The sequence below is a fragment of the Sciurus carolinensis genome, chromosome 1, assembly GCF_902686445.1.
Source record: "Sciurus carolinensis chromosome 1, mSciCar1.2, whole genome shotgun sequence".
In the NCBI taxonomy this organism is placed as follows: domain Eukaryota; kingdom Metazoa; phylum Chordata; class Mammalia; order Rodentia; family Sciuridae; genus Sciurus; species Sciurus carolinensis.
The window spans coordinates 96900810-96925232 of NC_062213.1; the positions used below are offsets into that span (position 1 = coordinate 96900810).

At 41.3% G+C, this 24423-nt stretch overlaps 2 protein-coding genes across 2 annotated transcripts; both read right to left on the minus strand.

The window, feature by feature from the left end:
• Positions 1–14842: 14842 nt before the first annotated feature.
• Positions 14843–16832, minus strand: C1H1orf68 (chromosome 1 C1orf68 homolog). The gene is made up of 2 exons (XM_047520549.1): positions 16699–16832; positions 14843–15829 (listed from the first exon to the last, which is right to left on the minus strand). The coding sequence occupies exon 2, from the start codon at positions 15806–15808 to the stop codon at positions 15047–15049; it is 762 nt and encodes a 253-aa protein (XP_047376505.1). The 5' UTR covers positions 15809–15829; positions 16699–16832; the 3' UTR covers positions 14843–15046.
• Positions 16833–21890: 5058 nt separating this feature from the next.
• On the minus strand, positions 21891–23208 carry LOC124963678 (late cornified envelope protein 2D-like). The gene is made up of 2 exons (XM_047523500.1): positions 23168–23208; positions 21891–22499 (listed from the first exon to the last, which is right to left on the minus strand). The coding sequence occupies exon 2, from the start codon at positions 22476–22478 to the stop codon at positions 22050–22052; it is 429 nt and encodes a 142-aa protein (XP_047379456.1). The 5' UTR covers positions 22479–22499; positions 23168–23208; the 3' UTR covers positions 21891–22049.
• Positions 23209–24423: the final 1215 nt, after the last annotated feature.

Below are 24423 nucleotides of genomic sequence, written 5' to 3' on the forward strand. Positions count from 1 at the left end.
TATCTATGTGGCTATCATGCTTTACATATTCTTTTGAAAATAACTTTTTTTGTTTACTCATATATTGTTTTGTGTTGATTCAGTTCATTCATTTTGAATATTGACTCAATCTATTGAATGTATATCTAATAATGAACCATTTATCTTCCATTTATGGGCATTTGGTTTTCCCCCATATATTACTATTGTGTGGAGTGCTAGCAGTTTCTATGTTTTCATTCATATTGGCTGTTGTTATTATAATATAACAATATAATATTGTTGTTATTTTAAGAAAAGTAAAGTAGAGCAATAGGCCTAAAATCAGAGAAAATTCCGGTACCCAGAAGAGGACGAAATCCTGAATGGGCAATTAGACTGGCCTCTCTGCAGGAAAGGTCAACCACAGACTTAACTATGCATGTCTTGTGCCGGCTACCTGATCATCTGACCCACACTCCCAAGCCAGGCTTCTGTCCTAGCCAGGCCAGGGCAGAGCCCTGGTGGCTAACACTGACCTGTGGGGATGATGCTGGTGAAAATAAGCAAGAGACTGGTGAGGCTCAGTAGGGAAGATTTTATTACTTTGTAACACAGAAGTAGTGGGGAGGGGCTCTGGCCATCTGCAGGGAAATTCAGAAGCTTCTGCAGGAAGATTTCAGCATCTCAGAGCCCAGGATATGGAAAACAGGAAAAGGAGGGAGGAAGAGCTATAGGCTGAGACAGGTTTTCTGCACTTTGGTTCCTCCAGCTCTGCTTGTCTGAGGTCCTCATGGCTCAGGTTAGCAGCAACCCCCAGACTGCTGGCCACTGCTGCCTCCACTGCCGCCACAGCAGCCACTGCTGCCTCCACTGCCGCCACAGCAGCCACTGCTGCCTCCACTGCCGCCACAGCAGCCACTGCTGCCTCCACTGCTGCAGCAGCCACTGCTGCCTCCACTGCTGCAGCAGCCAGAGCTCTGGTGTCGGCGTCGAAGAGATCTGCGGGGCCTGTGGTGGCTCAGGCAGCAGCCGCCACCTCCAGAGCTGCAGCAGCCCCCAGAGCTGGAGCCACAGCAGCCCCCAGAGCTAGAGCTGCAGCAGGAAGAGACTTGAGGGCACTTGGGGGGACATTTGGGGGGACATTTTGGGGCAGAGCACTTTTGAGGGCACTTGGGGGTGCACTTGGGAGGGGGCTGGCACTGCTGCTGGCTCTGCTGGCAAGACATTTTTGACAGGAAGTCAGTTAGCCTAAAGAGAAATTTGAAAAGCCATCAGCACAATATCAAGAAAATATATCCTGTACTCTGGATGTCAATGGATTCTCCAAAATAAGTTTCTTTGTGAACAAGATCTATAGCTTAAATTTGGAAACTGAGATAAAGCATAATAAAAACTGTCTCTCCCTCTTGCATTTCTTCCACCTGTGAAAGATGCTGACCATCTTCCTACATGGGCTCAATATCAGACTCATGTTAGTTTTCCTGAGTTCTGGGGACATAGCCGGCCTTGTGCTCAGAAACCTTCCTTTGGTGACTGGATCATTCTTAGGCATATCAGGTGGGTCCTCTCTGAGAACTCACTGGAAGAGGATTAGAGGGAAAGCTACCAAAGGCTCAGCTGTTATCAGTTTACCTCACATGACTCCTGTTGGTCTCTTTCTTACCCCACTGTTCATGAAGCAGTTCTACTCACTCTCCCACCCTAAGTTGGGACATTCACAGTCCCAGGGCCTGCTTCTCACCAGATCCTTACCAGACCAAGAGAAGTCAGGAGAGGATGTCACCATCAAGACTGAACAAGGACAAGCCTGGGTTCTTGTCAACTACAGGTCGAAGAATCCCTCACACTGGTTGCACACACCCCAGGGGACTCCCTCCTCTGCCCCTAACATCTTCTGCCCTCCCTCCATGCAGTTCCATCTGCCTTCCTTCCAGTTCAAGAACTCACCTAGTCAGCGAAGGAAGAGGAGCTGCCACTGGTAAGGCCGAGGACTGAAGAGCCCAGCACTGGAGCCCTTTTATCTAGATCCTGCTGTCTTTCCGGGAGTGAGGCACAACCTGTGTATGAAGAACAGTCACTTTCACACCCCTGGATGAGGGTGACTCTTCTCATACTCCCAACCCTGAGGCTCCAGGATCTCCTTGGGCAGGTGCCAAGAGGAATTTCAGAAGCCAGAGATTGCCCAGATATCTGCTCCATAGGCCTGCTGCAGGCTCACCATTCCATCTTCATGCATTCACTCATTCATTAATTCAATAAGTATGCATTGTCTGTCTTGGGCCCATAATTTTGCAAGATATCAATGACACAAAGATGACATGTGTTGCTCTGAGGAACTTGTAGTCTTAAAGCGTGAATATGTAAGTAATGATTTGTAAGTTTATGTACCATGTGATTTTAATCTTTTTTCAGTTCCCTGTAGTTCTTCCCTTGGGTAGTTTCAGGATCTAAATTATGAACCATTTGAAAGTAGGATATGTTTTAATTGCCTCTGGATTCCAAGTACTTGGTATACATCTGGCATAATCAACTTATGAAGATTAAACATCAGGAAAGAAGAAGGCAGATGTTTATGAATCACTGAGGCAGAGACTCAGGCTGTAGTGTGGAAGCCTTTTGACTTTCTGAATCCCTTATAGCAAGACAATATTCCCAAAGAGATGGAGTGTTATTTCCACTAACACTGGATATTAACTCCTGAGGGATAAATAATCTGAGAGCATAGCCATATATGAATGAGATCAGATGGGCATGAATGTAGGTTGGCTGAGTGAAGACCCAAAGGAATCTAAGGGATGTAGTAGCTAAGACCTTGGGAAGCCAGATGGCCCCTGGAAGGCAGTGGGCACATGAAGGAGTGGTGCTGCCATCATGAGGAGAGGGGACTTGAGATATGGAGGAGTTAGGAACTGACAAATATTATTTTGAAATTAGAAGTTCTAAGAAGTTTTGCTTCAGGAGTGAAGATACTTGAGAATTAGAACAACTTTAGCCTTGAACTATTATACATCTTTAGGTAGATGTTCATAGAGAAGTGAAATAAGATATAAGTGGGGTTTTAAAGATGACATTGATTCAACACCTATCAAACTGGGTCACGTTTCTGTGAATAAGGAATCATCACTAAGTTTAACGAGCTCATAATAAATTCAGGGTGTTTTTTTAAGAGAACAGAACAATTTTCTGAGAGAAGTTTACCAGGGTACAATATGTATATAGGAGGGCACCTAAAAATATTGAATTTCCTTCTTGATAATTAAATAATGAACTGAAGAGTTGCAGATGGTTGAGGTCACTAAAGGAGAGTATGCATGCTAAGAGACAAATTGAGGGCTGGAACTTTTAATGGCCAGGTAAATGAGATGTATTAGTCTGTCTTTTGTTACAATAACCTTTGCTAAAATACCTGAGGCAGGTATTTTTTGTTACTATAACAAAATATCTACTCTGTAAGAAGCAGAGATTTATTTTGGCTCATAATTCTGAAGGTGCAAGGTTTAGGGGCCACATCTGGTGAAGTTCTTTTTGTTGGCAGAGTACCAAGGTAATGCAGGGCATCGCATAGTTAAATAAGGAAAGCACACACGTGTAGGTGTGGTTTCTCTCCATCTTCTCACAGAGTCACCAGAATTTGGGTTCTACCCCAATTACATTTTTTTTTTTTGAATTGGGGATTGAACCCAGAGGTGCTTAACCACTGAGTCATTCCCCAGACCTTCTTTTAATATTTTATTTGAAGACAGGGTCTCACTGAGTTGCTAAGTGACTCACCTTTGCTGAAACTGCCTTTGAACTTGTGATCCTTCTGCCTCAGCCTCCCAAGTTCCTGGGACCACAGGTGTGCACCCCTGCACCCAGATACCACAATGACTTTAATCCAAATCACTTTCCAAATGCCTTACCTCTAAACATCATAGTTGATTAAGTTTCTACCCTCTTAATACCTCACAACATGGATTAATTTTTAACACATGAAATTTTGGGGAACTCTCAAACTATAAACAAAACATAGGAGGAGATGTAAAACTGAAGGAGTCTAAAAAAGAAAGTCGAGATACTTATCTGAAAAAAATCAGAAGAAAATTATGGCATTGTGGGGAAAAATGGAAAAAGAAATTTCAAGGATAAAAAAGAATACTCACATTGTCCAATGCTACTGAGACAATTCACTGGGGGACATTGGAAATATTAGCTTAGTGGTGAGGACTGAAACTACTTTATAATAATTTTAGAAAGTAGTAGTATATGCAAAGCAGAGATCATTATTTCAGGAATATATAGAAGAATGGTGAGTGTTTCTTAAAAAATAAAGGAACCACAATTTTTTTACTATACAACTTTTTGTATTATAATTTTTATATTATGCAAGATTATGATGGCAAATTGTCCATTAGATTGTAGTATTGTATAGTAATTAAGAAAGCTTAATTTTTGAGAAAAATATTTTTTAAACTTGATTTTTAAGAGTACAAGGATTTTTAGAAATATTTATTCAAAAGCCAGTGTTAAGTGATGAAAGTGAAGATGATAGCTACCCTGATTATATCTGCAGCCAAAAGAAACTAGAGTTGACAGCAGGAAAACAGAAGATTGAAAGAGAGCTGACTGAAACAAATGGGAGATATTTCAGAGTATTACTTGAAAAGGAAAGTTGGCATGCCTGTTTCTCTGAGGGCAAGATGTACAAAACTAAGCAGGTTACATTTATTTCCTAAGGTACGGGTTTTTTGTGTACAGAAAAGTTGATCATAGCTCTCCTTATTGATGGGAATAAAATAGAAGATTACCTACAAAGCACTGAGCACAGTACCACACATGTAGCTGGAACTCAAAATCAGTAGCTACTTCTGCAACTGAGATTACTACTACTCTGTTGATTATTATTTCTTCACATGCTTTGGTATTTAAATGGGTATCATTCTGCCTAACAAGATTTCTTGCCTCAGAGAACAGATGCTACCTGATGAAATTAGAAGTCTTAATTTTGTCCTGGTTTCCTTGTTGGACTCAACTGAGGCCATAAGTAGATATTTATGAAGATAAAGAAGGCAAAAGAGAGTTGGGTGTGTCATTATCTATTGACTGTTCTACATGCAAAGCATTATTCTGGATAATCTGGAGGATTTGGAGAGATTTGAACACCACCCTCACTTTCAAAGATAGCTTTATAAGTAAAGTTTAGCATTTAGAAGGCCAAACAAACAGGTACTCCACTTTTACATTAGGCAGACAGTGCCTATTGCAGACAAGGTTATTTTCTGTGAAACCAAGTGGTGACGCTGGAGATAGAGCCCACATAATGAAAATGAACAGAACTGGATGCAGAGATGTAGAGATACATACTGATAGTTATGGTGCGCAAGAATGAGACAGAGGGAGGAGTAGATAAAGCAACTTGGGGAAAGATTTTATATAATTATAGCATTAGTTATATGAAAACAATGAAGAGATCTTGATATAAAGTAATATGGGGAAGAGATGCAAAAAACTAAAGGGCCACACTTCACTCTCTAATTGAATTAATAATTCCATGTGTTGTACTAATTTAGTGAAGAAAATTATTCTTATGGGCAAGAAAAATTGACTTGTTTTAATGGCTATTATAACTAATAAAAATTACAGTGGAACTGATACTAGTGGTGGTTACATGTTCTTGAGTCAAGGGACTCCACCATGGACAAGGACCGTATCAAATGAATTTATGTTAACCTATTTTCATTATTTCTTGTAATAAGAAGGATTGGCTCCTTTCTAGATTATATGTTTGCCAAACTCACAAATTAAAATTAGAATAGTTCTTTAAAAAGGGTGATTTAAAAATATAATTGAGATGAAAACTCTTATTTATTATCAGTGAATTTGATTTCCCTTGACACAAGGAGGCCTAACTTATTCTTCTTAAGATTTTTAGTGTGTTTAAAAGAAGAGTTGAAAATTCCTCTCCTCACTCACTCTGAACCATGAATTCCTCACTCGCTTAAGACACCTGTAGGAAGATGGTCATGAAGATGTGTTTTCCTTCTACCTGTTCAGATGGAAATGGATGTTCTCACTGAAGAGATATGCTCAGATATGTCCTGCCAAAAAGAAAGAATACTGATTCCTTTCCCATAGGCCTCTGTATTCATGAGCAGACACTTCTCAGTAAATAGAAAACACTCTACAATCTGCTAGTGCAGGCATCAAGTCTAAGAAGTGACTTTCTAAAGGGGAGAATACAGCTCTATTGACACCAGCTTTGCAGAGGGCCTGAACCTGAGAGGGAGGTGGATGGAAATAGGATCCATGAGTTACAGGGCAGAGGGTACTCAGTTACTTCTGGGCTTCCCTTCTAATTCTAAATTCACATCGGGATCACTAGAAGGACTTAATTCTGTCTTCTCTGGATCAGGCAGCAGTAATTAAACATAACTCTTTAATCATTTTATATGCTGTCTCATCTAATCCTTACAGCAACCTATATATAATAATAACAATAGTAGTTGTTGTTACTAATATTATTAGTGTTATTATTCAAGTTTTACAGATGTCGACTGAAGCAAAAAGAGGTTAAATAACTTGTCCAAATTTCCAGAATTAGTGGTGGGCTTGAGAATTAAACCCATGCATTTTAACTTCAGAGCCATTAAGGAGCATTACCACCCCAACTCTTTCTTGCAGTTCCTCTCAAATCTGTCTGTAGGAAAGAAGCCTGGTTTGCTAGACACAACTGTTTCTCCTTTTTAAAAAAAATTTTTTTGTTCTTTTTAGATATACATGATAGAATGTATTTTGACATATTATACATACATTGCATATAACTTCCCATTCTTGTGGTTGTACATGATGTGGAGTTACATTGGTTGGATGTTCATCTATGAACATAGGAAGGTTATGTCAGAATCATTTCACTGTCCTTCCTATTCCCATCCTCCTTCCCTTCCCTTCATTCCCCTTTATCTAATCCAATGAACTGCAATTCTTCCCTCCCCAATTCTTTATTGTGAGTCAGCATCCACATATCAGAGAGAACATTTGGCCTTTGTTTTTTTGATATTGGTTTATTTTGTTTAGCATGATACTCTCCGTTTCCACCTATTTACTAGAAAATGCCAGAATCTCATTCTTCTTTATGGCTGAGTGATACTTCATTGCATATATTTTATATATATATATATATATATATATATATATATATATATATATATCACATTTTCTTTATCCATTCATCTGTTGAAGGGCACCTAGGTTGGTTCCAAAAATTATCTGTTATGAATTGAACTGCTATAAATATTGATGTGGCTGCGTCACTATAGTATGCTGATTTTAAGTCCTTTGGGTATATACCTAGGAGTGAGATAGGTGAGTCAAATGGTGGTTCCATTCCATGTTTTCTGAAGAATCTCCATATTGTTTTCCAGAGTGGTTGCACCAATTTGCAGTCCTACCAGCAATTTTTTAGTGTACCTTTCCCCAATATCCTCGTCAACATTTATTGTTCCTTGTATTCTTGATAGTGCCATTCTGAATAGAGTGAGATGGAATCTCAGTGTAGTTTTTACTTGCATTTCTCTAGTTGCTGGAGATGTTCAACACTTTTTTTTCATATATTTGTTGATCATGTCGTGTTTCTTCTTCTGTGAAGTGCCTATTCAGTTCCTTTGTCCATTGGGTTGTTTGTTTGTCACAACTGTTTTTCATAAACGCATAGGCCTTTTCATTCTGAAGGAAAATGCAATAATCGGAGAGTTATATAATGCACACAGAAAGGATGAGAATGATGATCCAAGATACGTCTGTGGGAAGAGTCCCTGTTCACCATGAAAGTTACTCCTCCAGCCCCATCCTCAATGCCCATCCCCAGATCCCCTTGTACTCTCCCCTTTCTCCTGACCCCACCCACACCTGCTCCATAATCTGTTTTCCTGAATTCAGATTGTGGAGTTAAGCATGCCCACACATACCCTACATACCAGGAGCAGCACCACCCTGGAGGCTCCACCTACAGAGCAGGCATCCTGACCTGAGATGGCCAGGGGATGGCAGGAATGGCATGAATATGAGACCAGAGGTGATCATCCTCACCCCACAGAGCAGTGAGTGGAACCACCCAGCCACTACTCACTTCCAGGGCACTCCTCTCTATTGATCCTGGTGCTCCAAGGAGCTGGGTAACATGAGAACCCTGATGAATCTGCCCAGTCTGCATTTTGGAAAATTCCATACTTCTCTTTAGATTGATGACTCACTTTCAATTTTTAGCAAGGTTAATTGGTGACATTCCCCAACAACACTAAGAGTTTAACAATACAATGCACAAGTTTTGCACATTGTGAAATTTACAACATTTCTGGAACCTTCAGAGATTACCAAGGAGAATTATCTTTCTTGGCCTTTACTGAGTCACAAATGGAGCTCAGATTGATGTTTGTTCTCATAGCTCTCTTAAACATTTGATTTCTTAGCTCCTTCTTGTAAATTCCCATACTATTTTTCTCTGTTCTTTTTAGTGGAGGTAAAAATAATGTAGGTCTGGAAATTATATGGTATAGAGTTGAGTTTAATCTAAAATCTGTAGTTAATGTGATTTTGCCTTAGACAGCTAAGCTTTCTCTAAAATGAGGAATGTAACAGATAGTAAAGACTTCTTCAAAACTAAAATTTTAACCCTATGAATTTCATTTTCTTTCAAATGAATTCCTCTTTGCATCTTCCTCAATGCTCAGCCCTCTCTGAAACCACATCCCCAGAAACCACAGTCCCAGAAGCATGCTCATGTGGTCAGGAGCGTAGGTCCCATCACATGTTCCCCAGCATGGGACAGCCCTGCAATGGTAGTTCTAATCCCAGAACACATTAGAAGTTCAAAATGGGCCTCCACTCTTTTGTTAATCTTCCATGTCAAAATGAGAACAGACTGGATGAATTAAAAATGACACAGTTTTAAAGAGTGACTGTGGAAAGGGAGGGGTTTGAATAATAATATAGAGGAACTGTATGCTCCTATATGATTTTTCTCAGTTTAAAACTTACTTCTCTCAGCCCGGTGATAGAGGCTTCTCTCCATATTTTTGCTTAATCTTCTAATGTGTAGCAGAAGTCATGTTTTTCCCCACACTTAGAAATGTTCTATACATATCCTGGAATTCTAGATGCTGAATAGGCAGAATAGGCAGAAAAAAGGCTTCTGCAGTATTCCAAACTCTAATTTGTCTGTTAGACTATCTCATCTACAAATGATTGACACCAAGAATAACCATTTACTTAGAGGGAGGATCCACCTGTCACTCACAGGGCCATGGGCAGTTCTTGGCTCTTCCAAGACAGCCACATCAGATATCAGACTACAGTCTCAGTCTGCTCATTTCCTCACACAACAACAACAACAACAACAACAACAACAACAACAACAACACAGAGCAATAACCTGTGACCTTATACTTAGCATGGACACCAGTGCTGGTCCTAAAAATCTTTCTTGTACAGATTCCAGGATATATGCTTTCTGCATAGGAAATTGAATAGGAAAGAGTAAGAAGAGATGTGATGAAGGGACACAAATGACCATCAGAGATGGGGGAAAGAGAAGAAAACACAGAGGTTCAGGGTCCACAATGACTTATAAAGTTCACATGTATCATTTTATTTAACACTTACAATAAGACCACAGGGCTGCTAATTATATTTCTATTTTAGAAATGAAGAAATTAAGACTCAAAGAAGCAAACCCATCTTGCCCAAGTTCACTGAACTTGTTGTAGGCGGTAGAAGTAGTTATAATCTTGAGGCATTTGATTTCAAAGTTCATGTTCTTTCCACTGTGCGGAGTGAGCTGCTTTTTCCTAAAGATAAAATCAACAAGTCTTTTATTTTAGGGACCTTTCTTGATGAGGGTGAAAGTTAGAGTCCAGTCTCTGGACAGGATGGGAAATCTGATAGAAAACCACCCTAAAGTTAGCTCGGCTTATTCTCCAGGTAGGCTGAACCAGAAGAAACCACTGGCCAGGACTGCTGCTGTGCTCTAGGCACCTCTGCCCATGAGCTCTGCTGAAAGTGGTCCTAGAATGGGAGACCCTCTGGTCTTCAACAGCAGCCAATACAAATCATCTCCAGAGGGAGACATTTTCATCCCAGGCTTTCAGTGGTTTCCACAAGTACATTTTCAAGTGAGAGGCCCTACTATCCTCTCCCCAACTCTGACTTAAATTTCATAACAGGCTTTTCATGACCTGACCCAGTCTAAGTTCAGCATCTTCCCGCTAAATGCCCATAACGCCACATTTATTGTAACTATCATTTTATTTTTTGTTGTTTGACAAAGGAGAACATGCCTCCTTCATCTTGGAGTTCCCCACCCAGCATGGAGTACAGAGCATGTGCTCAATGCATGTTCATTCAGTGAATGAATAAACCATTCCTGAGGGTGTGAGAACTGAGGAGGAGTTTCCAGGTGTGGATCAGGTAAGTAACTCCTAAGATGCGAGGCCAAACTCTAACTCTACCTGGACTTTCTGGAGTCTCCTTGGTGTATGCTCAGGCTAAAGGTCCCTAATTATAGGGGAGATGAAAATCATGCTTTTAGGAGGTCTGTATTGGAAGGAACAGGCTTATTCTGAAAAACTTTTGTAGTATTAACAGAGGAACATGAGAACCAAAGTAGACAAGAAGCAGAAGGATGAGGTAAAGAAAAAGACAAAGTAGAGGGAACCAAGGAGCAACAGTTGTCCTGAAAAGGAGAATTAGAATGTGACTTATGTGTATAATTCCTGTTCTGGGTCCTGCCCACCATGTGGATCTGGGTCAGTTCACTTTGCTTCTCTGAATTTCTGTCTTCTCATTGGCAGCTTTGAAGCAGTAATGATATTGATATTTCCCTTACTATTACATATAGCTGTTTTCTAAATGAGATAATAGATTTAAAATTATTTTGTAATTCAAAAAGGCCATGTAAACTAAATTTAACCTTGCTTCTCCCTGAACTTCAAGGTGCTTCCATCAGCAAAGGAAAAACAAAAAACAAATGAATATGTAACAAAGTACCAGATAGTAAACAGTCCAGGAAGAGCAGCATGTAAGGAAGGGTAAGGAGCAGAGACACAGCACTCTCTGAGTCAGGGTGATGAGGTGGGCTACGTGGAGTGCTTGGCCCCGTGATGGGTTCATGACAGTAGAGCGGATCTAACTTGACATTTTCCAGTCTGAGAAAGCCTTAGAAGCTAAACCCATGAGTGTTCTCTGGTGTCCCCTGAGTAATCAGAATGGATTCACACGATACAGGGAATCTTCCACAGGATAGACACATAAATGGGGGAAGATTCAGTCCTTTACTTATCAAGAATATATTAAGTGCCACCTTGTGCTTGGTTCTGGAGACAACATAGCAAATAAGACCTAGTTCCCAATGCACAGTGTGCCCAGGCTGGTAGGTTAAGATGAACAGGTCTCCCAGCAGTCCTCCATGTGGGCCAAACATAAGACTGGCCATGGGGATGAGAATATTACTCACTGCCTGCCTTCCTCAGCCCTGGTACTGCACATACTATTCCACTCCCTCTCTTTCTCCCTATGGCCCAGCCCACCCCAACACCCATCTGTCTCACATGGCAGATGTGCTAATCAGGTCATCAGCAGCCTTCAGTGGGTGGAGCTACTTACAGGAATGATATCTGATTAGGATATTTTCCCCACCAACTTCTGTCTCAGGACCTGTTTCAGATTCCCACTTCTTGCCAAACATGGACTCCAAGAGAAGGGCTGTTATCTACGTCCCCATAGATGGGGAAGGTTACCTGTCAAACAACTGCCCTATCTTTAGTATCTTAGAAAGGTACATTTGAACTTTGGGGAAGAATCAAGGAGTTGAAGTTCAGGCTCTAAGAACTGAAAAAGGTCCTGGTGATTGTGTTCCCCAACTCACCCATTTTATAAAGGAAGAAACAGAGGCCTAAGGAGGAAGTGGCTTATTCAATGTGATAAAAGGAATTTGTGGTAGAGCTGGGATAAGAACAGAGGAGGAAAAGTTGGGAGACAATCTGATATGATTGTTTCCTTCTTACTAGGTTGCCTTTCATATTTATTGGCATAACCCTTCCAAATAAGGACAGGGAAACTGTATCACAGCTAAGATGTGCTGGGCAATATTTTAGGCAGTTTTATGAGACACAATTGGCCTGTGTGGAGAGATCATGTTATTTGACTGGAGTCATAGGGTCAGTAAATACATCTGTCTGACTCAAAAGTCCAACTCTTACCACAATGCCAACTGTTTCTTACACTGAACTTGCCAGTTAGTTCAGATCAATTACTGTATTGCTCAGTTAAGAGAATATCATGTAAAGTGTCCAGCATACAGCAGGCCCTCAACAACTAAAGGACAATTCTCCCTGTCCTTTTCTTTAGGTTTCAAGAATAGATTCGAGTCACTTTTCTTTAACAGGTATTTCATAACATTGGCTATGTATTTATATACAATCTATAATATGTGTAAAATACAAAAAGTAGATTATATAAATATGCTTTTCTTGATTGATTTGGGGGAAATATGATGTCTATCTGCATGTATTGGCCTTACTTATCAGAAATTTTTGCAGAAGCATCTTTCTGGAAGAGAAAATGTTATAAAAACCATCCTATCCAGAGAAGGGTCTTAGAATTCTACTCAGCAGATTTCTTCTACTACTTCAGAAAAATTGTGGGGAAGCAGACTCATTCTGAATCCCACATAGCAGTCCCTCAACCTATCCCTGGAAATTTCTCTCAGTTCCCCAGGGATTTGGTTTCATATTCTGGACTTGCCACTCTTTCTAAATCACTGGCAGTTAAGTCTCAGGTACCTAATATAGAGGGACCCAGAATTAGGAAGTCTGGATTATTTAATGTAAGAAATGGTCCATCAAGATTTTTTCGAATTATAAAAAACAGGCTTGCTAGGCGCAATGGCACACACTTGTAATCCCAGCAGCTCAGGAGGCTGAGGCAGGAGGATCCTAAGTTCAAAGTCAGCCTCAGCGAAAGTGAGGCCCTAAGCAACTCAGTGAGATCCTGTCTCTAAATAAAATTTAAAAGGGGAGAAATTAAGTTGTGTGATCGATGGGGTTCATTAATGAGTCAGGGTTCACTCCCTGCCTTTTCTCCCACTCATAGTCCTAAACAACGACAACAAAATTATGATTTTGTCTTTAGGCTTTATAATTCCTTTCCTTCCTCCTATACAAAATCAATAGAATTGGCTAGAAAGAGAGAGAATTAGAACAGCTGGAGGAAAGAGGAGAGGTTTTTGTTCCTGGGTCAATTTCTTAAAACAGAGATGCCAAGATTGGATAAAGAAGAGATAAAATTAAGAGTAAACTGGAAAGACTCAGACTATCTACATGACCAGTACCAGACCCTTGGGCAGCAGAGGACAGGAAAGAGGCCAGAAAATAAAGAGATGAAAGAAGTCACATTGCCTGGGATATTAGAGAACACTTACTTGGGGAGTTTAATGAGAAACTATTGAGTAACTGTGGATGTTGAAGAATGAAAAGAATGGATTTTTGAAAGTATGTTGCAAGTTACAAAGTAGATTCCCTACAATATTTGTGATATATATGCTGGGCTGGGTTTTTTGGATGCCATTCTCTGCATACTAGACCACAGAGGGCTTCAGGAATTAGCTCGTGAGTGTTATGTATAAGCAATACTTAGACAAATGTCTGGACAGATAAAATCCAAACTGAGTAAGTTTATCCCTGGAACAAGGATGGAATTAGAAGTTTTAATTTTGATCTATAACCTTCTGTATTAATAACATTTTAACATAGCTCTTGCTACTTATGTGATTTTAAGTGGTAAGTATAAAAGAGCATCACACGTTCATGTAAGTTGCAGAATAAGCAGTATCCCATCTTCCCACACTGCAGGCACCACTGGGTGGTTCGAGAGGAACACAAGGTCCCCAACAGGGCCATCCTTGACTCTGATGGGGCGTCCAGTGATTGGGCTGCAGATTTAAGGTGTTTGGATGGACAGTGGAGCATGATTTGAGCTGCTGCATATTTTTAGATATTCAAAAGCAGCAAACTACTCAAGATGACTTTCTGCTAGTGTCCCAAAATACATCAGAGACTGCTTCAGAAACACACTCTTCCTTGCTCTCGCTCTTTTATGCATTCACCAAACATGTTTTTTTCCTATGCATCCATTCTTGTGTCATCATCTTAAATAGTAGTGATCCCTCTACCCAATTTTTAGAATCTCTCGTTATAAAAGTTCACCCAACAAAACCCTCCATAAAAAGACAAAGGAGAAAGAAGTGCTAATGATGATGGGCAACTGGCCCAAGGGCTTGGATGCTCTTCCCACAATGTCCTCCTTCCTCTTGGAGATCTCACACGGACTGCCAGAGTCAACCTGGGCAGTATCTACCCACTTCAGGGGAGTTGTAGACTATTAGGCCTGGACCCTACGGCCTATAAGATAAGAAAATGCAATCTATTTAAGTCCCCTGTGGGTTCAAATTACAGCCACAGCAGAGGGCATTGCTTCAGAGAAGATTTGGTTTCATGATACCTTCAACATCCAGAAAGATAAACTTAAGAGGTTACATATAGCAAACATGCTGCCATGAGGGCCTGGTCATAGCCAAACCTTCTCCTAAGACTAATCAGAGGTCAGAAAAGAGGCAGTCCTGCACCCCAAAATCTTCAGCCTCAGATCCTGCTAACTTGTATGGAGAAATTATTCCCAGACTTCTAGAAGGTATGAATATCCCAGGCTGGCAGTTTACTAGGTTGGTCTGCTTATTCATGTTCATGCAGATCTTTCTTCTAATTGAAAAACAAGAATAAGAAGAGAGACACCCAGAAAGTTTCTAACAAAAAAGCACAAATGTGAATGAAAGAAATAGACAGGAAATCACTGGTCATTGCATTCACGGTTTTATTCTTGCCAAAGTTTGGGGTTTGCACTAACTTTGGCAGGCTGCCTTGATAAAGAAGCAAAGTATGGAGGTGAAGTGATGAGGTTCCACATCACTGAGATATCCAGGGAAGGGACCAGAGGCTGGTGAGTGTTTCAGAAGGTATAGCAAGGCTGTAAATTCTGGAACAGGCCCATCTTTTTGTATTTAACAGCAGCAGTCATCCTCACGGTCACAACATGCAGGGCCTCGGGACCTCATGGGAATGATTCCCAAACAGCAGCACCCAGAGCCACAGCACCCAGAACTGGAACATCCGGAGCTGCAGCACCCAGAATCTCCACAGCAGCCAGAAGATCCTGTGTTGCAGCCCTGAGGATGCTGGATCCAGCGTCTCAGGGGACTTACCCCGAAGGTCCGGGGAGCCAGACAGCAGTAACTGGTAGAACAGGGAGCAGAGCATGGGTCAGGGGCACAGCCCTGGGAGGACGAGCCACTTGCAGGGCCTTGAGTGTAATAGGTCTGGGAAGGAGAAGACTGGACATAATATGTCTGGGTTTGGCAGGGAGCTGGACATTTCACATAAGTCGTCTGACATGGAGCTGGGCACTTCACATATGTCTGGCAGGGGGTTGGGCATTTCACATAAGTGGTCTGGCTTGGAGCTGGGCACTTCACATATGTCTGGCAAGGTACTGCGTATTTCACGTAGGTGGTCTGGCATGGAGCTGGGCACTTCACATACGTCTGGCAGGGAGCTGGGACGTTCACATAGGTTTTCATCTGGCTGGGAGCTGGTCCCATCACATAGGTTTGGGCTGGGCTTGGAGCTGAGTATTTCACAAAGGTCTGAGCCTGAGAGGAAGCAGGGCCTGTCATAGCAGCACTATTGCCACCTTGCGCAGCCCCCAATCCTGAACCTTTGACACAAGATGGAGCAAACTGTGGCTGCTTCTGCTGGTCACACATCTTGTTGTGGCTTGGTGAAATCTGAAAAGAGAGGTCTCATCAAAAATGTGAAACTTGGAACACTTCCAGAGAAATATGCAGCTTCCCCTTTAGATAGAGTGATGGGTAAGCAGTGACCTTTTTGGAAGATCATGGATACCCAAATGCTGTACAGTACCTGACAGTAGAGAAGATTAAGAGCCAGGGATTCTAGATTCACCTCTTCTCCCTTGATCTGGCTATGTGACTTTGAACAAGTTGACATTCACCACTGGGCTTTGACTTCATTTTATACAGTAGGAAATGAATGTAGGGCTTGAAAGAATGATATCTTCTTTTCTACCCAACTCTCTATACTTCCTTTCTTTTTATTTCAGTGTCCACATTGTAACTATCCTTGAGAAATTGTTATTCCCCAACTTATTTTACCCTGCTGTCAATTATCTTCAGGGTGTCTTTTCTTCTTCCTTCTGCCCAGCCAGGGTGTACCCAGAGAAGAAAAATTAATGTCAGTGGATCCTGAGCTAACATGAATCTCAGGCTGAGCCTGACAGGGAGCAAAGAACAAGGACAAAGTTGGCTAAGTTTCTGCCATTTGCTCCTTAGATCAGCTGAACATCATTTTAGTTCATTAGTAAGTGGACCCAAGAGAAGACTACACAAATACATTCAGAGAAGGGGTGTGGGGAACACATATCTCGGAAATCCCTTCCCACACAGAAGTACTTGCTGCACCTGTCCCTTTGCTCTTGTTTCCGGGGCTCTGTGCTTCCCATGGGTTGTACCATTATCTTCCTTCATGGAAGTCCTAGGTGTCTAATCCTGGCTCATTCTTCATCCTATGGTTGTCCACCCCAACCTCACCCAGCTCTGTTTCTTGACAAGTCCCTATCCCAGGTAGAAAGACTTACCTTCTCTCCTGGAAGAAGCAAGACTGGAAGAAGGCAAGGATCTGAGGAACTGGTAGTTGGGGAGACTTTTTATAGGGCAGTAATGAGGCAATTTAATGGCATCTAATGAAACACCAGACATCACGAGGACCAGGACTGATGTTGCATTGGCGAGATTCCTCCCCAGTATGCCTGGCTTTTCAGTCAGAGGCAGGGCATGTCTCTGCTTGACTTTGAATTTTCCCAAGCAGATAAATGATTCCTGATATCTTCTGCATGAAACAAGTCCACCTTCTTTTCCTAGAAGTTATGAGTGATGCCTATGCAATCTGTCCCTAATGAAGCTGTTTCTAGGCTATTTGACTCTTCAAGGACTTGTTCAAGCTCTGATTATATCCTCAATTTTCGATACACTGTGCCAAAAAGTACACTGTGATTTACTACCTGAATCTGAGTGTTCCTTCAGAGGGCTTTTTTGGTGGCTTATGCTAGTCTAGTTTGATAGGTACAAAAAATGTAGTCCAATGGTCTTTGGATCAGCATGGCAGCAAGGCCCCCAAGAAATGGTTTATTTCATGGACCATCAAGTTATTCTAAGTTCACTTGGGAAATTGGGTGTGTGTTTGATGATCCCAGACTCTATGTACAGACTGTCTCTTCTCAGCCATCTCTGTTCTAGGACCTCCTCCATCCTTGCCTTTCTAGGTCTCACTCCCAGGCTTAGAAAAAACCCAGGGTAGGAGAAATTATAGCCAAATGAACACTGTGTGATCACAATAATAGTAGAATCTAACACCTAGTTCAATGTTTTTTAAGTGCCAAATAATTTACGGTGGGTACATTTACAGATGGATGTAACTGAAGCCTTGAAGGATTTAGGAGTTACTCTCATCCAAAGTAGGTTAAGTAGGGAAACTAGAATTCACATGCCAACAATCTGCTTTCAGAGACACGATCTTTATCATTACCATATGTTGTCTTTTATATCTGGGCAGAGCATCATCCTTGAATCCCTGCCACCTTTCCTTTCCCCAAAGCAATAGATATAGAAAGAAAGGTGGGATGATATCTATTGATCACTTATTTGTACTGGGTGCTATCCTAACCTTTTTGTCTATGTTTAATCTTTTCAGTAACCTTGTGAGAAAGGTTATGTTAACCCTGTTTTCACAAAAGCGGAAACAGATTCCATGGTCTGATTATCTTAGTAGGTAATGGAGTATCACTGAAACCCAAACCTGTCTGGTTGCAGAGTCTGTACTCTTCTTCCTGAGCCATGTGGGGTTGCTCATTGCAGGAGGCTATTTTGAGGTCTGAGCCTAACACTCCAATGTCACTCGGGATCAGCCAGAGTCTCTCAGGTAAAATATGCACCTGTATTTGTCCAAAATAGATCCTGGATTCCCCTGGACCCATAAGCTCTTAGTCTTTCAAATTTCCTGAGCCAAAAATGCAAAGCCACACATTTCACAGAACTTCCCCCACTCCAAGCCAGGACTTGTAAGGTATGCTCCTGAATAATTTGGAGGAAACAAGAAGAGGAGGTTCTGCCCTAGGTTTGGAAAGTGTCCTGCTTCCTCCTGTCATCCCTGCTTGATGGACATATCACACTCCATAACTTCCTTTATGACGCCCACCAATCCCTCTCCCAAGGGGAGGGTAAGTGGGGAGGAGTATTAGTCCAAGTCATTCCCTTCCTGCTCCACTAAGCATCTCACCTCAGTTGTTATCCAGGCCTGATGTATTGTTAAGGGAAGGGGAAAGCAGTAATCTCTTAGTGGGATCAGATCCTTCACATGCATAGCTTTTCAAATTTAGTCTTCACAATAGGGTCTCAAACAAACAAACAAATAAGTTTCCCAGGTTCACATAGCTAGAAGTGATAGATCCAAAATTTGAACCAAGGTATAAGGACTTCAAATTTAGTTGTTTTTTTTCCACCATGACATGATGCCTCTGGCATTAAAATCCATTCTGTTTTAGGAACCATACTTTTTCAGTCTCTCAACAGTCATTAAGAAAACCTCACTAATAGAGTGAAACAGACATTATTACCTCATGTACAAATATGATTGCATGACTGATGTGATCCTACAATATATATAATCAGAAAAATGAGAGATTACACTCCATTTATGTATGATCTATCAAAATGTATAAATGCTTTCTGCTGTCATGTACAATTAGAACAAATAAAATTAAAAAAATTTAAAAAGGAAAAACTTGCTATATTATATATAGGATGGAACTATGCACTTTATAGAAAAGAAAATGCCCCCAAAACCAGCCACTTTAGCTCATGTCCATAAAATAGAAAAGAGACTTCTGGGGGTGCAAATAGGGAGAACCAAGCTCTTCTCCTGATTCTGCCACAGCCCCATTCAGTGACTCCATAGTGTCCTGCCTTCTGTAGGCCTTTTTCTTCTCTAAAGTAGTTAGGCGAAATCCCTTTCAGCTATGCGATTCTGTGATTGTAGGAGCCTGTTATAAAAAGGAGATGCATACTTCCACAACCTAGCTATCCATAGAGCTAGTCCCACTATGATTATCATTTTCAAAATTTGGTAAATGTGGACACATCCACCATCTAGCATCATAAGGCCAGGGAAACATTAACTGAGTAAATGAACGAATGAATGAATGGATGAATGAGGATGCTTTACACTGAAAGTATAGCTTAGACCAACCTCCATTCATGTACTAAGGGCCGTCCTGCTGTTAGCTAGTATGTACATCTCACATCATCTGTAAGGCTCACTTCCTCTTCTGTGGGGTCAGTTTCTCACTAATGATTTTGACATCTCCAGGCAACGCCAACATCCCTGGTGAGAGATACTGCATCCATGTGCCACCTAAACAGGTGCGTGGGTTGTGCTCCACCCATTTTATAGGCTTTGAAGGCAAAGCATGGAGAAGTCAGATGATAGGTGTCAGCTCCAGGATGAGTCATGGGGTTATCTCCAAAAGCCTGTAGAAGTTTCCTCCCATTTATGTCTTTGGACACAGCTCATAGAATCACTGACTTGTGAATTCATGCAATAGTAGTTCAGTAGATTCACAGGATAATAGCTAGAGACTCATCTCTGGAAGGAGAGGGGACTAAAACAGGACATGGGGATCTGATCTCTGCCAGGATACAGGAAAATACCTGTGCCATTTATCCCAATGAGCTGCTCTCCTTAGAAAGATCAACTGTGTTTATAAAGCTCCCTGTAGTCCTCCTGGTTAACTTCTTTCATGATACCCCAACAGAATAGTTAAGAATTATATACTAGGTTATCATTCAGGTCCCTTATAGCACCAGCATCCATGAACCCTGACTATCCAGAGGGTAGTCTTGAGACTGAAGCAGGTGGACAGCATGAGGAATAGGGTTCTTCTTTCAATTCAAATGGACTGCATTCCAGAAAGTCTGTGACCTGTCAGACCAGCCCCTAGCCATGGGAGCCAATGACCACTACCCTTCCCCATCCCCGTTATATTGTTGTGTGAACTGTAGAACCAGAGTTCCCAGTAGTGTTCTGTGAGCCACAACAGGGTTCTATGAGAAGGTGGAGCAAGGAGGATTGTTTGTTCTAGCATCCTGAGCCAGCAGTTATTTGGTAGGTCTTAGGACCACAACAGGAGCTTGGGTGATGCTGCCCTACCTACCCCTGATACTTCCCGATTTCTGAATAACTCCAAGAATTCCTTTTATATCTTTAGCCCCTCAAAAACCTTGATAATAATCCACTGCATAGAACTCTCTGTATTTCAAAAAGCCAAAGTGGTCTGTTTCATGGCTGAACACTGATATCCTGAAGCATGTACATTTTGTATAACATACAGGATAAGGTTCACTCTTATCCAGGAAGAAGATGAGAAGCAATTAACAAATGAAAAGAAAAAATATGTAACTTCAGCTGGTGGTGAGTGTAAGAACAGGAGCAGCAACAACAAACCAGGTTTATTTCAATGTTCACTCTGACACCCACCTCAGTTCTTCTGTACTTGCTCTCAGTGAATGCATTTGAGCTTCCTGCATGATCACAGCTTAGACAGGTCTGAAAGATCTGATCTATCATATCCAATGCTCTAGCCTGGAAGAGTCCTAAGTCAGCACAATTCTGTGGGTAGGGGGTTCTTTAACCCTAGGAGAGAGAATAGAGAGAAGGGAAGTGTTTCATTGGATTCCAGTCCTGACTATTGAGTCACTGCAAATAGGTTTTCTTTAAAAATTGAATCTCCATAGTACTTTAACTAAATCATTTATGCACAATACAACCAACGAGAGCAGCTACAAAGATCAATACGTTTTCCCATTCTATTCTCAAATGGGCATGGGCAGTTCTGCTACTTTAACTTCAGTCTTTTTTTTATATTTATTTTACTATTTTTATTTAGCTTTTAATTTTTTACAGACTGCATTTTGATTCATTGTACACAAATGGGGCACATCATTTCGTTTCTATGGTTGTACACAATGCAGATTCATACCATTCATGTAATCATACATGTACATAGGGCAATGATGGCTGTCTCATTCCACCATTTTTCATACCCCACTCCCTCTCATTTTCTTCTACATATTCTAAAGTTCCCCCATTATTCTCTCATTCCCCACTCCTATCCCCATTATATATCATCCTCCACTTATCAGGGAAAGCATTTGGCCTTTTAACCTCAGTCTTTTAAGAGGGAAATATTGCCTTAAAATATAAGTATAAAGCAACAAGTCAACTTTTTACTTAAGTATGTAGCATTTTCTGTCTAAAGAACTTGAGTGGCATGGCTATTTCATGACCAAAGATATTTTTTAAGTTAAATTTCTGGAATTTCAGTCAACCTTCATTTATTAGTTTCACAAATAGTGTAGAACTTTAGATTTTATTGAAGGTATAAACACATTAAGAATATTCCATGTATGTGTGATCATGTCAAAATGAACCCCATTAATATGTATAACTACAATGCATTAATAAAAGCATTTTTTTAAAAAAGAAGTAATTTATTAATAGGATGATTTCCCTCCAGTTCAGTAATGAAATAATTTCTATTTTCCCATTCAAGAAGGATTAGAATTCAGATAAAAGGGAAAAAGTGGTATTGAATGAAGTTATATTGAGACTCGAAAGTAAATCTACTATTGTAAAGCACATGCTTTTGAATAGTTTTCTGCAATCTTATGAATGTAAATATCGACATAGGCAAAAAGAATACAAATTCACAAAATGCAGAGTTGGTGGTTGCTTCTGAGAAGCAAACCTTGCATGTTTATTCAATTGATTGACATAGAAGAGCAGACAAAAGTGAGGAGGAGGTCATCTAGTAGACTGAAATAAGTCCTTTGCCCTCTAAGTCAACTTGTTCTTCAGTGCTTCTCATGACCCAGATCAGCAGCAGCCTCCAGAGCAGCAACTGGAGCCCCCAGATTGCTGGCCACTGCCACTGCCACTGCTGCCACAGCAGCCACTGCTGCCTCCACTGCCGCCACAGCAGCCACTGCTGCCTCCACTGCTGCCACAGCAGCCACTGCTGCCTCCACTGCTGCAGCAGCCAGAGCTCTGGTGTCGGCGTCGCAGAGATCTGCGGGGCCTGTGGTGGCTCAGGCAGCAGCCTCCACCCCCAGAGCTGCAGCAGCCCCCAGAGCTGGAGCCACAGCAGCCCCCAGAGCTAGAGCTGCAGCAGGAAGAGACTGGAGCTGGGCACTTGGGAGGACACTTTGGGGGAGCTGGGCACTTGGGAGGACACTTTGGGAGGCATTTGGGAGTAGGACATTTGGGAGGAGGCTGGCACTGCTGCTGACTTTGCTGACAGGACATCTTGGTGGGGTTTTGGGAAACCTGAATGGAAAAAAAAAAAAGAAAGAAAGAAAAGAAAGATAAACAGACACTCAATATCTAAAGCTATAAAAATATTCCCATTTTGAATTTCTTCCCCAGGATGATGGGGAAGATGTCTAAAATATGCATATCTATAGAAATCTCTTTGAGAAAGAAGTATGTCTACTTTTGTATCTCCACATTCTTACATGGTTCTTGGCATTTGATAAATGGTTGATAGCTGAACTAGTAAATCAAGACATTTGAAATACTGGAATGGACATCTCAGTTCATTGCAAAGACAAGTTTAGTAGATTGTGATTTTACCCACAGAATCTATTGAGAAATGGAGTTTAGAAATTGATAGTGAAACATATGTATAAAATAAATCTGGGATTTGCGTAGTCAGAAAAAGTTTCCCTCAGAACAATGGGCCAGGGAGCAGCAGTTCAGACATGAAGCCAGGGATAAGGCAATTGCAGATCACTTATCACCTCCCTGTAAGACCTCAGAGGCAACCCTTCCCAGATGGGTTCCTGCTTTGTCTAGAGTGAACCATTATTCCTGATCCTCTGTCCTTCACTGTTCAATGTTCCTTCTCCACTACTCCCTCTCAGAGTCTCTCTCCAGCCCCATCTCCATCCTGCTCAGTTCCTCTCCCCAACCTAGATTTCTGTAGAAACACTCACCCTGTTCTCAGGCACAGTCACAGATGCTTCCCTGAGGAGGCACAGCAGATGAAGAACCAGCAGCAGGGACACATTTTATATGGGATCCCAGGGCTGGGCTTCAGAGGTGAGCCATGCTTCTGGAAGGAGCAGGATGTGTCTGTTGCATAAGTGGAGCATGTACAGAGTTATTCCTAACATTCCCTGCCTCTTTGTTCTTTCTATGAGAATTGGGTGTGGGAATGCCTAGGCTGCTTCTCTGGGACTTGGGGTGGAGTGGGGGATGGTTACTTCCAGTGAATCATACTCTTTTCTCAGGCTGGGGTCTCACAGCACCAAGTTGGAACTTTGACTTCAGGTAGAGGGTCTAATGCTGTGGGTACGTTCCTTCCCAACCTCCCTCCTGAAAGACCTTTGCTCAGTCCCTCAGGAAGACCTTTTGGCACCAGGAATTCCAAGACTACCCAGATGTAGCCTCCATCATATTCCAGCCAAATTTAAACCAAAGGTAGTAAGTTTTTACCAGGTGGATCAATCCTGAGGAGCTGGCCCATCCAGGTCTCATCTACTCTCTTAGAGAAAGTATTTCTCCATACTTTTAGACCAGATCAAATCTCCATTCCTCCCCAGGAGAGAGACTGCCCTCAGGCAAGTGGCCCTAGTCTTCAGATTTCTCTTCTTAAGAACCATTCAACCTGGAATTGCCATATTTATCTACTTTTACCTGAGTTGCCAATGATTGCTTATCAAAGAGTCTTTTTGAATGAAAACTTCCAAGTTTTTCTATTGAATGATGTGGGGTGTGTGTGTGTGTGTGTGTGTGAGAGAGAGAGAGAGAGACAGAGAGAGAGAAAGAGTTATATGATTCTGCTCCATTTAAGTAGCTCATAAGGAGAACTCAGGTGGCCTTGAGACTTGTGCCAATATACAAACCCTTTGTAGAAGCATCTCTCTGTGTTCATCACACACACACACACACACACACACACACACACACAAATGCAGTTATTTAAAAAAAAGGATTGATTATTTTGCTCAACACAAAGAGAGATAATTATTAGGAAAAGATCTTTCCCATAAGAGAAATCACTCTTCACTTTTACCCATCAAAATATTTGAAACACACAAGAAACATTTAGAAATGTGGTGCAGGTTCCTCTCACTTTCAGAAGGGTCATAAAGGTAACCAACTCTTAATGTAACACAAGATTAATTTCTCTATCTTTTTATATATGTGATAATACATATTATATACTATTGTGTAGTATATATGATCA